The sequence below is a fragment of the Mustela nigripes genome, chromosome 5 (assembly GCF_022355385.1).
Source record: "Mustela nigripes isolate SB6536 chromosome 5, MUSNIG.SB6536, whole genome shotgun sequence".
Classification (NCBI taxonomy): domain Eukaryota; kingdom Metazoa; phylum Chordata; class Mammalia; order Carnivora; family Mustelidae; genus Mustela; species Mustela nigripes.
Window position 1 is genome coordinate 54,044,206 of NC_081561.1, and position 14,776 is coordinate 54,058,981.

The 14,776-nt window shown below is 34.1% G+C and overlaps 1 protein-coding gene across 1 annotated transcript in view; it reads left to right on the forward strand.

The window, feature by feature from the left end:
- Positions 1-1,412: 1,412 nt before the first annotated feature.
- CRISP1 (cysteine rich secretory protein 1) overlaps positions 1,413-14,776 on the forward strand; it is a 30,912-nt gene continuing 17,548 nt past the window's right edge. The window contains exons 1-2 of the mRNA XM_059399050.1: positions 1,413-1,479; positions 10,294-10,361. Of these exons, the coding sequence (XP_059255033.1) occupies positions 10,296-10,361 (66 nt within the window). The 5' untranslated portion in view covers positions 1,413-1,479; positions 10,294-10,295. The remainder of the gene's footprint in view (positions 1,480-10,293; positions 10,362-14,776) is intronic.

Genomic DNA, 14,776 nt, shown 5'->3' on the forward strand with positions numbered 1-14,776 from the left:
ATAAACCATGCTGGTTTGATGAAGCAGCAGAATTCTTTTTCAGCTTTCATTTTACAATGTGGAAGAAAAAAAAAAGTTGCTCATTCATTTGTGAGATTTACTTCAGAAGTCATGTGAAATTTTCTGTCTGCAAAATGTTAAAGGATTTATAGATGAGCTCTGGCATGCTTCCAGCTTAATACCATCTCGCATCAACAGTAACAGAAATATTCTTATGGCCAAAGTGAGAAATTTTTGAATGATGTATAGTCCTCCTTTTCTGCAGACTGTTTCCATATATTCATTACGAACTCTTTGGCAAGACCAGAAAATTCTGTCTTAAGAGCCTCCAATCTATTATTTTTTTTATTTCATATTCCCCACCTCAACACATAACACAAAATAACTCATGACTACACACTTTTTACTTTATTTTGTTCACTGTAGATATTCAGCTGGCTTTTCTCAGGAAAGGTCTGAGGGAAACATTATTATTAAATAATAATGTCTCCTTTCTTCTAGAGAACAAAGGCAAACTCCACAATGGGGAAAAAAGAGAAAAAGGAAAAGATACCAGTCAGTCATGTAGATAGAAACTTTAATATAAATGGCCACACACTCATAAATACAGACATTTCCCAAGTTTTCAGAATAATAAATCAAAGCCATCTGGTTACACCTACTTTCAGAGTGTTTTTTCTACTATCATAGATGATTTCTATCCATGCCATCCTTCTTTGTTGTTAAAGTCCTATTTATTTATTGTCATCTAGCTCAAATAGTATCTGAAGCATTTCATATTTTGCTATTTAGTATGTGGTAGAACATGACTTATTATATTCAGACTTTTCAGTTAGTTGTTTCCACATGACTTCTGGACAAATTTCTAATAGAATGCTCCCATATTGTTGGTGGTTTTCCTATTGAACAATTTCCTATTTTCCTAAAGAAAAACAGACTATCTTTTCATTCCCAGAAACTCAAACTTCATAAGATTGTGTAGTTTATGTTTGGTTATATTATGTGACCTCAGTATCTACAAGAAGGCAGGATTCCTAGTAATACCTCAATAAATATTTATTGAATGATTGCATACATGCATATAATAAGGCTGATAAATTGCCTCTTTTACTGGGCCATGGGGCCACTTTCCCTTTCTGTGTTCTTGTTATCTGATTGTGGCTCCACTGAATCATGCAACTAATCTTTGCAACTTGTTCAACATGTAGAAGTTTAAGACTGGTGAGGTCTGTTGATGATCCTAAACTAGAAATAAATCCACAATCATGACTTGCAATCTTCACAGTCTTTAGATTTGTTCTGATTATTATATGTTCATGCCCTTAATTCCTGGATCTCTTACAAGAATTTTCTTTCAACTGACTTCCTCATAGAGCAAATTGTCCCTGCAGAGTATTGTTTGAAGGCAAGAGCACACCACGGAGCCAAATATCTGGTTCTTATTCTCAACACTGAATTTTAGAAACTGTGGGAAACTGGGTAAGTTATATTGTGTCTTTAAATGTTAATTTACCTTCTTGAAAAGTGAGGTTAATGATAAATGAGTACCTTATCCTATTGTCACAATGTCAAATAAAAGATTATATATGGTCTTAACTTAACACCATCCATTATAATCTAAAAGTAAATGCTTTTTATTTCTGTGATATTAATAAGAGAATTAATTATCTTATACATACAAATGTAAGGTAATATTAATAATTCAGATCATTCCCATAAATATCTTGTAGTAGGGTGAAGGAAAACTATTTTTCATGTAGGGCTGATTACCAACTAGTTGCATAGATTCTAAAGTACCAAGATAGGTATCTTCTATTTCAGAAATTATGTGACACTGCTGCCAAAATAATCAGTCAGTCATATTCAAGCAAACAGTAGCCCTCTATCTTCTAACTGAAGCCCTAACAGTAGCCCTCTCTCTTCTAACTGAAGAGAGGCTAGTTTCAACTTTTACTTTGGGGAATCACCAGGCATTTCCTGGCTTGTTGTAAATCAGGTAAGTGTATACATGAAATTGTATGTGTGTTCTATTATATTAGTTTGGTCCATATCTATATTTGTGCCTCTAGTACTTTGTCTTAATTACCATAACCTTGTAGAAAATCTTAGTACCTAGTAGTCCTCCAGCTTTGTCTTCAATATTTTCATCTGTGTTGAATCAAGGTTCTAGAAGAAAAAACTTCATGACTCATGACTTTGGGATGATGGAAATTTCTTAAGTAGGATCTCTCTTTCTTTTTCTCACACATGTGCATGCACACACGCACACACACACACAAGCACACACATGAACCATAAAGAAAAAAAGACAAACTGGACATATTTAAATTGAAAACTTTTATTTAAAGAAAGACACAAATAAGAGTTCAAAAATAAGACTAAGAGAAAATATTTATAACACATATATTTGGCAAATACTTCATATCAAAAACATATAGAGAATTCCTACAAATCAATCATCATCATAATAAAAAAGATAGTCAACCTAATTATACCAGCATGCAAAATATTTGACAGACTTCACAAAATGTAGTATAAAAATGATATCAAAATTGCTTATAAACATATAAAAATGTGTTCACAGTGAATATCATTCTCATTGGGGAAAAACTGAGAGCTTTTCCTCTAAGGTCAGGAATACAACAGGGATGCCCACTGTCACCACTGTTGTTCAATATAGTACTAGAAGTTCTTCCCTCGGCAATCAGACAGCAAAAAGAAATAAAAGGCATTCAAATTGGCAAAGAAGTCCACTCTTACTCTTTCCAGATGATATGACAGTTTATGTGAAAAACCCAAGAAAACTCCACCCCAAAATTCAGCAATGTGGCAAAACATAAAATCAATGCACAGAAATCAGTTGCATTTCTATGCATTAATAATGAGACAAAAGGAAAAGAAATTAAAGAATCAATCCCATTTACAATTGCACCAAAAACCATTAAGATACCAGGAATAAATCTAACCAAAGTGGTAAAGGATCTATATTCTAAAAAATGTGGAACACTTATGAAAGGAATTGAGGAAGACACAAAGAGATGGAAAAATATTTCATGTTTATAGATTGGAAGAATAAATACCACAAAGATGTTTATGTTACCCAGAACTATCTACACATTCAATGCAATCCCTTTCAAAATGCCTTCGACATTTTTCACAAAGCGAGAACAAATAACCCTAAAATTTGTATGGAACAAATTTTAGAACAAATAGATCTTAGATGCTAGATGACACATAGGTCAATTGAACCAAATAGAGACCCCAGAAATGGACCCTTAACTTTATGGTCAACTAATACTCAACAAAGCAGGAAAGAATATCTAATGGGAAAAGAACAGTCTCTTCAATAAATGGTGCTGGGAAAATTGGACAGCCACATGTAGAAGAATGAGACTGGGCCATTCTCTTATACCATACACAAAGATAAACTCAAAATGGAAGAAATACTTAAATGTGAGACAGGGATCCATCAAAATCCTAGAGAACACCAGCAGCAACCTCTTTGACCTTGGCCGCAGCAAATTATTGCTAGACATGTCTCCAAAGGCAAGGAAAACGAAAGCAAAAATGAACTATTAATACTTCATCAAGATAAAAACCTTCTGCACAGCAGAGGAAACAGTCAACAAAACTAAAAGACAACCTATGGAATGAGAGAAGTATTTGCAAATGACATATCAGATAATGGGATAGTATCCAAGATCTATAAACAACTTGTCAAACTAAAAACCAAACCAAACCAAAACAACAGCAACAACAACAACAAATAAAAAAACAAAAAATAACAAATAATCCAGTCAAGAAATGGGCAGAACATATGAACAGACATTTCTCCAAAGAAGGCATACAAATGGCCAACAGACATATGAAAAAATGATCAACATCACTTGTCATCAGGGAAATACAAATCAAAATTACAATGAGATCCTACCTTATACCAGTCAGAATGGCTAAAATTAACAAGGCAGGAAACAACAAATTTTGATGAGGACGAAGAGAAAGGGAAACTCTCTTACACTGTTGGTGGGAATGAAAGCTGATCCAGCCATTCTGGAAAACAGTATGAAGTTTGTTCAAGATGTTAAAAAATATAGATACCCTACAACTTAGCAACTGCACTAGGTATTTATCTCAAAGATACAGCTTAGCGGAACAAAGGGGCACCTACACCCCAATGTTCACAGCACAATGTCCACAATAGCCAAACTGTGGAAGGAACTGAGATGTCCTTTGACAGATGAATAAATAAAGAAGATGTGGTATATATACACAATGGAATATTATTCAGCCATCAGAACTGATGAATACTTACTATTTACATGGACATAGATGGAACTGGAGGGTATTATGCTAAGTGAAATAAGTCTGAGCACTGAGTATTACATACAACTGATGAATTGTTGACTATTAAATCTGAAACTACTGCTGTACTATGTATTGGTTAGTTGAATTTAAATAACTTTTTAAAAAGTTTTGCAAGGGGGGTGGCACCTGAGTGGCTCAGTCAGTCAAACATCTGCATTCAGCTCAGGTCTTGATCTCAGGGTCCTGGATTAAGCCTCACATCAGGCTCACTGCTCAGCAGCAAGTTGTCTTCTCCCGTTCCCTCTGTGAGCTTTCTCACTTTTGATCTCTCTCAAGCAAGTAAATAAAAATCTTTTAAAAATAAATAAATAAATAAATGAACAAACTAAAAAAAAAAACACACAAAAATGTGTTCAGTATCATTAGTAATTAGACAAATACAAATTAAAAACTGATAAAATACCATTACAAAAACCAAATGGATAATTAAAAAGAAAAAAGCTGAAAATACTAAGTATGGGTGAATATAAAGTGGATGGAAGTATAAAAGTATAAATTTCTAGAACTTCTTGGGAAAAATATTTGATAGTACCAACTAAAGGAAAATATGTATATACCATATAGCTCAATAATTTCATTAATGGATATCTATTCCCCAACCCCCAAAAAGTGAATAATAATATGTACCAAAAGACCCAGGGACAAAATGTTTATATAGGTTTTACTCATAAATAGATCTAAACTGAAAATGAATGAAATGTTCATTAATAATAGAATGGCTAAATAAATTATATTGTCTACATACAGTACAATACTGCACAGGTATTAACAAAAATAAATTTTACATGCCACATGGATGAAACTCATAGGCATAATATTAAGGGGGAAAGGTTAAACACCAAAAACACATATTCTACCCATGTGAAATTTCAGATTGATAAAATTAACCCCCCATTATGGAAATCAGAATGGTTTTTATTCTTGGGACTTACTGACTGAATAGAGGAATGAAGGATCCTCTTGGTGGCTTTGGTTGTGGTTGCACAGTATATACGTATTCACAAATGTATCAATTTGTATACTGAAATTTATGGAATTTAGTAAATATAATTTTTACCTTAGTAATTTTTTCTAAATTGACAAATTCACAGACGCAAAGATAAAAAAAAGACATGATATATTCCTTATACAGTTTATTCTTATGACTTCTTTGGTTCAGGCAGGGAAGGGACATCATGCTTTTTTGAGAAGGTCTTGGTCTAACCAGTTAATATGTGAGAATGTCTTCCCAAGGGCATGTTAGAAGCAGTAATCAATTCTCAGTTTTCTCCTTCATTCTTGATCTTTCCTCCTGCTAAATATTAATTTACAAAAATCCATGTTCTGCCTATATACTAAGATTAAATACAGTAAAAATACAGAAGTGCGTCAACCAGTGCATCAAGTTTCTGGTATTATTATCTGAAAATATTTTAAGAGTTTGGCTTAAAATTGATTATTGCACATCAAATAATTGTGATAAGTAAGTACTGATACTGAGGTACTGGTATTGAAGGTGATATTTCTGCTGCTCCCATAGTATTTTTGTTCAGAAAAGCTGCCCTTCCATGAGTATATGCATCTATAGTTCCTTGGTTAAAATAACCTGCTTGATTTCTAAGTTTGTAGTCCTCCAAGCAATGGAGAATGATTCAGACCATTCTGGAGGTTTTAGCTCTTGTCGAGGCCCTGGGACCAATGCTGTTCTAATTCTCTAGTGAAGATGCCTCAGTCTGGGTCCCCAGAACCTCTTACCCTAGACCCACTTATTTTTCCATCCCTACAACCTCTACTCCACCTCTGCGTCATGCTCTCCAATCCTAACCTCTGTGTCTGGACCTTTGTGTAGTATTATATCTGCAGTATTCCTCGTTTGCCAAAATCTCTGCCTATTGCTTGTTTCAGCCTGACTCTTGAAACTTTGTTTCTGAGGACTAGCCCAGACCCCAAAGTCCGTACTTTATAATAATTCTTGATCAAAAAAGATACCTTCATAATGGCATGGATTCAAGCCTCATTAAAAAATGCTTAACATACACTATTGCTGCCCCCATGTTAACCTTTACCTTCGTGTTCTGATTCAGTTGCTCCAAGTGTATGTCTGACTCTTAAAGGTATCCTCCTATTTTCCTCATAGTCTCTGTTCTCTGAGGAGTTTTTGGTTGAGTGTGCACATTTTACCTATTCATAAACCTCAAACCAAAACTGGGACTCAAAAAGCTGAGGGTTCTATTTTAGCACTTACCCTCCAGCACAGTTGCCCTTAACTTTGAATTTGTCCTTAGTTTGATCTTAACTCTGCAAAGTAAAATAAGTCAGACAAAGAAGGACAAATATCTCCTTATCTCTCTTTTATGCAAAATCTGAAAACTAAAACAAACAAAACAAAACCCAAAGTCATAGATACAAAGAATAGATTGGTGGTTGCCAGAGGGGAGGTGGTAGGGGTCAGTTGGGAGGGTGAAATGGGTGAAGGGGATTAAAAAGTTCAAATTTCCAGATATAAAATAAATAAGCCTAAAAAATAAATAAATAAATAAATAGAATAAATAAGTCTGAGGGAATATAGTTAATAATACTGTATTAATTTTGTAAGAGAACTTATTGTCATTTGACAATTGTCATTGACTATTTTACATTGACTATTTTACAATATTTTATTATTTTACAAATCATTATGTTGTATACCTGAAACCAATATAATATTGTATGTCAGTTATATATCAATAATAAATATAAGATATTTAACATGAAGACACCAAAGAGCTTTAGCTAGTTATTAATAAATCATATGCTACTGAAAAAAAATCAAAGTTTTTTGGAGGAGCCAAAAATGCCAAGTTAATTATAATTCCCACTGACACTAATTGTCATGTAATCATTCTCAAGAGTTGCAATAGTTACTTGTGATTGCTCTCAATTCTTGCATAGGATACAAATACTGGCATTAAATCATCACTACACAGGATTGTGTCAAATTCATTATGCATCTTATGACATAAAATAATGATTTTCACCCAGTTATGACAGACAAAAGTTATTATATTTACATGTAAAATTTCCTGGGTGTATTTATATATTTATGATAATATGGGCAATACTGTATGTTTTCAAAGAACTTCTATCAGAATTAATTAGATTTCACCTATAAAATATGATATGCTTTTAAACTTGGATTATGAAGCCCATTAAGCAGATCGCAGCATTCTGAATAAAAAAAATTAAACACTAAAGATCTGGTTGTGTTATATATTCCTGATACGGAATCTCTGACATACTGGATTTCATTCTAAACAAAATGAATTTGATTTTCAGAGAACTTGTATATTTACCAGCATCATAAATAATAGGAGAACCTAGGATAAAACAGTAATATTTTAACTCCAGGATCAGAATGAGTTTTATTATATCTAATCTATTATATTATATCTATAATATAAGATATTAATTAAGAGATTAATAAGATATAATCTATTATATTATATCACTAAAGTAAATTAATAGATACATGTGTGTGCTTGTGTGTGTCTGAAGTAGCCAATTATTTCAACTGTACCAAAACCAATTCATTTATTAAATATTTATTAAACACTATTATCTATCAGGTACATTTAGAAATAGAATTACATCTATGTCATCTAAAAAAAAGTCTAAAGATGTAAATTGATTTCAATTTTGGAGCACAAGTCCTATGGTTATTCAAAAGAAAAATCCTAAAAATGGCTTGGTTGTCTGTGTTAAAATATACATAAGTAATAATAATGATGAAGTATAGTATAATGTATACTAATTGAAAATCTGGGAAAAATAGGATAAAATATTTTATATAAATTATTTGCTTAGGTGTAAATTTAAGTATTAAATTTGGATATAAGGAAAAAACACTGGAAAGACAAAATCTAAATTGTTAATGCCAGTTGTCTGATTCATGTGAAATGGATAACTCTTTATTTCTTAAAACTTTTATAACAGTTTTTTTTTTTTTTTTTAAAGATTTTATTTATTTATTTGACAGAGAGAAATCACAAGTAGATGGAGAGACAGGCAGAGAGAGAGAGAGGGAAGCAGGCTCTCTGCCGAGCAGAGAGCCTGATGCGGGACCCGATCCCAGGACCCTGAGATCATGACCTGAGCCGAAGGCAGCGGCTTAAACCACTGAGCCACCCAGGCGCCCGTTATAACAGTTTTTTGAGGTATAATTAAGATATATGTTAGTGTATACTCAAGAAAGCATTGTAACCATTAAGACAATGAGCGCACACACCATCACCCTATATTTCCAGTCAGAAAATGCAGCAACAAAAGTTACAGACAGCTTCATAATGGGGAACAACTTGAATAACAACACTTCAATGTGGATGGGTATAAATATTAATGTGTGTATGATAAATATATATCAATCTACTATATTGCAGAAGCTCTTTTTTATTTTATTTTTTCTTCAGTTAACACAGGTGGAAATATCTGTTTTACTGGACTTTTTGAGGATTAAGTAAAAGAATGGAATTCATATTTCATTATCCATGTTACTATATTACTATAAATCTGAAGGTTTGGAAGTATGTGACATTTTGGGAAAAGAAAGGAAGGTAAAGAAAGAGTTGAAAAAAACAAAGAGGAGTGATAAAGAGGAGATTGTTTCCATGTCCATGTTTCCTGAAAGAATTTATTTACAGAATTCCCCTCTTCAGCAGTGGGCAGGAGAAGCTTGAGAACAACAGCAAATCGTATTACGTTTATTATTCAGCCCAAGTCATTTAATCTGTTCTTTAATTTTTTTTATTTAAAATAAGAACAAAACTGTTGCTTTTTAATGCCTTCCACTCAACAAGATGAATTCAGAAATAAGCATGGCAGATTGTTTAAAGAATGTGCTAACCAAATTTAATAACCTATACTAATAAATTTAATACCTTAGAGTCAGCAATCTTATTAAACAGAAATAAAGGAGAGGGTATATTAACTCTGATATGCCTGACTTACAACAACAACCATTCTTAGAATGATCATATATACAGAATGTCTCTAAGTCATGTATATAAATTACTAGGACTTTGATCACATGTCTTCTCTATAGGCAATAGAGGTCAAATATAATCTTGTGTTTTTATATTAGTTTCCTGTTGTTACTGTAACAAATTACTATAAACTTAGTGTCTTAAAACAATATAAATTTACAGTTGTAGAGGTCAAAAGTCCAAATGGTCTCAATGAGTGGGCTAAAATCAAGATTCAACTAGGAGGCACCAGGGGAGAATCCATTTCCTTGTCTTTTCCTACTTCCAGAGATTGCCCACATTCTCTGGCTCGAGTTCCCTTCCTTTGTCTTCAAAGCAATGGTGGGTCTAGTTTTTGTCATGATTCATCACTGACATTGGTTCCGTCTTCCACATTTAAGTACCCTTGTAAACTTGCATAGATGATCCAGGATAATCTCCCTGCTTTACTTATTTATTTATTTTTAAGATTTATTTATTTTAGAGAGAAAGTATGTGTGTGCATGTATGCTCTCAAGTTTGGGGAAGGAAAGCAGACTCCCCACTGAGCATGGAGCCCAATGTAGTGCTCGATCTCAGAACCCTGAGATCATCATCTAAGTTGAAATCAAGAGTTGGACACCTAACCAACTGAGTCACCCATGTGCCCCAATTTTCCTACTTTGAAGTCAGCTGATTAGCAATTTGAATTCCATCTGCTACCTTAGTTATCTTTTGTCATGTAATGTAACATATTCAAAGGTTCTAGGGATTAAGACATAAAATCTATCATTCTTCCAATCGAAGTTCTGTCTTCCTCTGTTGGTCCACTAGCATATTCAAATTTGTTTTGATCCTGTGGGTCTCCTTTTGCAGAAAATGCAAATATACTGCAAAAGAGGGTTGAAAGAGGTTTATAATAAAACATAATCCCAGGAATTGACAGTAATCTAAATTTATGTTTTCTTCTCAGGGATGACAATGAAATACTTCTTGTATTTGGCTGCTGCTACTGGTTTCCTGCCTATTTGGATTATACGAGTAAGTGAGGATTGTATGTTCATAATTGCTTTACAGAAAAGGATAAGAGCTACCCCCATAGAATTCATTTTGTTTCAGACACTGTTGTGAGGACGCCGTACCCATTACTCACCCTGGTCTTACCTGCTCTACTAGGCAAGTACTATTCTTAATTTCACACTGCAGAGAAAAGAACCAAAGCAGAGGCAGGTGAGGTCATGTGGCAATGACAGGTAACTGGGGAGTGGCAGACCCTGAAAGTAAACCTAGCCAGTTTGGCTTCATGGGGTCATGCCAATTTCATAATAGCTCTTCTGGATAATTCAAAACAACATGGATGGAACTAGAGAGTATTATGCTAAGTGAAATAAGCCAGTTAGGGAAAGACACATACCATGTGATTTCACTCATATATGGAATTTAAGAAACAAACAAAGGAGCAAAGAGGAAAAAAGGGAGAGAGTGACTCTTAACTTTAGAGAAAAGAGACTCTTATAGAGAAAAAAATTGTTCATTACCAGAGGGAAGAGGGGAGAGTGTGGAAGAAATAGGTGATGGAAATTGAGGAGTATACTTGTGATGAACACAGGGTATTGTATGGAAGTGTTGAATTAGTATATTGAACACCTGAAGCTAGTATTACACCATATCTTAACTAGGGAAATTGAAATAACAACTTAACAAATACACACACACACACACACACACACACACACACAGCTAAAACTATAAAGCAGGAATTACTTCTTTATAATATACCATGCATTCTCCATAAACTAAATGGGAAAAATAGTGTTTGGATTTTTTTTTTAACCCAGAAAAGAAAGTATTTTATCAATATCCCAATTGTACCCTCTGATTTGTGACTATAAGGGGAATTGGACACATCAAAATTAAATATGAAATGCAAGGTGTGAACAAGAAGAAGAGAAGTGTGAGGCGCTATAAGCAATGGAGTATGAGGCCTGCACCTCACTACTCATTAAAGACAAGAACTTCAACAATCACAAAATAAAAACAAAACACTCAGAGGTATAAGGAATGTCTTTAATATTTTGTGGTCACCCAACAACGTGTACCTCTAAATAGCCTCAATGATTCAAAAAAAATTCATTTTTTAATTTACCCAAAATATATTTTTTTAAGATGTATGTATTTGACAGAGACAGGGAGAGAGCACAAGAAGGGGGAACAGCAGGCAGAGGCAGAGGGAAAAGCAGTCTCCCCACTGAGCAGGGAGCACCATTGGGGCTCCATCCCAGGACCATGAGATCATGACCTGAGCCAAAGGCAGACACTTAATGACTGAACCACCCAGGTGTCCCATGTACTCAAAATATTTTTATGATGAAATAAAGTCAAGAGATTTGGTATAGAAAATGAATGATTTTTATGTTTTCATGTCCTAGGTAAGAGAAGTTAAAAATAGAATACATTTAATTTTATAAATAAAAGAAAATCTTTATACATCAGACAATTGGGGTGCTGATTTGGGTGATAGGGGTGCTGATTTTATCACTCACACCTCTTCCTCAAAGATGAACCAGGTAGAGCTCTCATCCAACACCCAATAATTCTCCAGTATGCTGTAAGTACAGTCTTAAAAAGAGTTCTCCTTCTTCCCCTTTGGTTCTCTTTCCATTTTATTCTCCCATCGTGGAAGTGGGACCTTCACACTTCACAGTGAGGAAAAGCTGAGCTGAAGCAAACTCACCATCAGAGGGAAAGGAGAAACACAGTGAGAAAGCAAATTTTGCCTTTAAGACCTAATCAGTACTAGGCTAGTCTAGGTCACTTAGTACATGTTCTAGGAGACAGCCTGGCCCAGTATCAGAGTTAAAAGTCCAGATGAAAAAGTATGTAACAAGAACTCCTTTCAGTCAGGGGAACCAGAGCCTCATCTACTTACTGGCCAAGAATACAAAGGAAAAATATGAGTGTTGAAGGCATTGATAAAACAACTGGTATATATTCCATAGACAGATAGTTATTGGAACATTTGCATGGTTACAGAAAGTTTGCTCAGAAAATTAAGGCTTAAGAATTTTAAAAGAAAACAACATCATAAGACAAATTAAGCCCCAAACACAGATTCATTGCATAAAATTTAAACATGAATCCTAGTTAAAGGAAATAATAAACTGTTGCTGTTTGTCCAATAAAAATAAACAGTATGGTATATTCTCTTTTTAGACTCTGGATAGAAAGCAAATAGACTAACAACTAGGCCGTGAGAACTGGCAACATTTTCAGGAATTTTGATTGGGAAGGCAAATAGAAAGTACAGCAAATGAATGGGGAAGTGAAGTAAATGAAAAGTTTTATCTGTTTATTTTAAGTTATAAGCAAAATGATCATGAATAAGTGGGAAGGAAAATGAATTGGTTGAAGTTATAGTGGAAAGGTAATGAGTAATGTAAGATTTGGGGAAATGTGGAAGAGAATGGAGTAAACAACACTGGGGATAAATAGCTTTTGAAAGAACGACCTGTTTTTACTTTTTTGAGAATACTATTTCCCATTATGGTCTTACCATTTTTTCATTCCCACCAACAGTATATCAAAGTTCCCTTTTCTCTACGTCCCTTGCACACCTGAAATTTTGTTTTTAATAATAACCATCCTAACAGGTATGAGGTGATAGATCACTGTGGTTTTGATTTTTCATTTCCTTGATGATTAATGAGGTTAAGAACCTTTTCATATAGCCGTTAGTCATTTAGAAGTCTTTTTTGGGAAAATGTCTGTTTAGGTTCTTTGTGTATTTTTAAAATCAGGTATTTTGGTTTTTTTTGTTTTTGTTAGTTATACAAGCTCTTTCTATATTTTGGATATTAATTCCTTATCAGATATATAGCTTCAAATACTTCCCCACTCATTAAGATGCCTTTTCATCTTTATTATTTGCTATGCAGAAGCTTTTTAGTTTGATACAATCCTAGTTGCTTATTTTTTCTTTCATTGTCTGTGCTTGCCAAGACCAATGTCAAAGAAGTTTTTACTTATGTTTTCTTCTAGGAGTTTTATGATTTTAGGCCTTATAGGACCTTTCAGATCCATTGTAAATTGATTTTTATGTATGTTGTGATATAAGGGTCATTCTTTTGCATGTGGACATCCAGTTTTAAATTTGCCAAGAGGGTAAATCTTATGTTAAACGTTTTTATAAGATACACAAAATAATAACAATAGTTATAGGAAAGGGGGCAGGAGGAAACTTTGAGAGGTGATTGATATGTTTGTGTTCTTTTGTTTGTTTATATTGATGGTGATGATGGTTTCACAGGTGTATAGTTACCCAAACTCATTGAATTGTATACATTAAACGTGTAGCTTTTACATGTCAATTATACCTCCATAAGATGGTTAAAAAACAAGACAGTGTGGTCTGTTCTGTAGTACCACAAGTGATAAGGAGAAAAGAATGAGAACAGATAGAAGCAGATTAGTAGACTGACCAAGAGCAGCTGAAACAGCTGGCATCAGAGACTGTCTCTTTACTGGGGAAAGTAGGACATAGCAAAATCTATTGAGAGAAGTCAATGTAATTGGGGTAGAGTGCAAAAATTCTGCAATAACATTATGAAGAAAGACAAAGTGAACTAACCAGGTAAAATAAGTAGAATTGATTAGCAAAATTAAGGGACTGGTTGAGATTAGACATCAGGATTTTGTATGATACCAATACCTGGCGTTTTGCGGGATATTTTTCTGCCATTGCTCATCTGATTCTGTATGGGCAGGGAAATTTGTGGTATCACCCAAAGTGGGGACGTTCCTAAATGGCAATGAATGGGGAAAGATTCAATATTTTAGCAAGGAATTTGTTGAAATAAGAAAACGTGAATAGGGGCACCTGGGTGGCTCAATCATAAAGTGTCTGCCTTTGGCTCAGGTAATAATCCCAGAGTCCTGGGATTGAGGCCCACATCAGGCTCCCTGCTCAGTGAGAGTCCTGCTTCTCTCTCTCCCTCTCCCTGTTTGTGTTCCCTCTCTCACTGTGTGTCTCTCTCAGTCAAATAAATAAATAAAATCTTATAAAAGAGAGAGAGAGAGAGAACATGAATAGAAAAAAGGAGAGAGAGAAAATAGAGATAATGAAAAAAGAGCTAGAAGACTAGATTATGTTGAAAATAGAGTGATTGACCCTAGCAATCTGAAACAGCAGGAAATTCTGATTAGGCAGGGAAGAGTTTGACCAGGTGATTTGGCATTTAGTATGATTATAAAATATAGGCTGTGACCACCATGGTGGAGACTAATGAGACTTGAAGGAGAGGTATAAGAGAAAAAAAAAAAAAAAAAAAAAAAAAAAAAACTCAAGAGTCTAAGATAGAAGATAACTGGAACTATCCATGTGAATACTGAAGTCCCTTGTGTTGACTGCAGAAATAGACGTGGACAGGATGAATTTGTTTCAGAAGGCCCAATTTCAG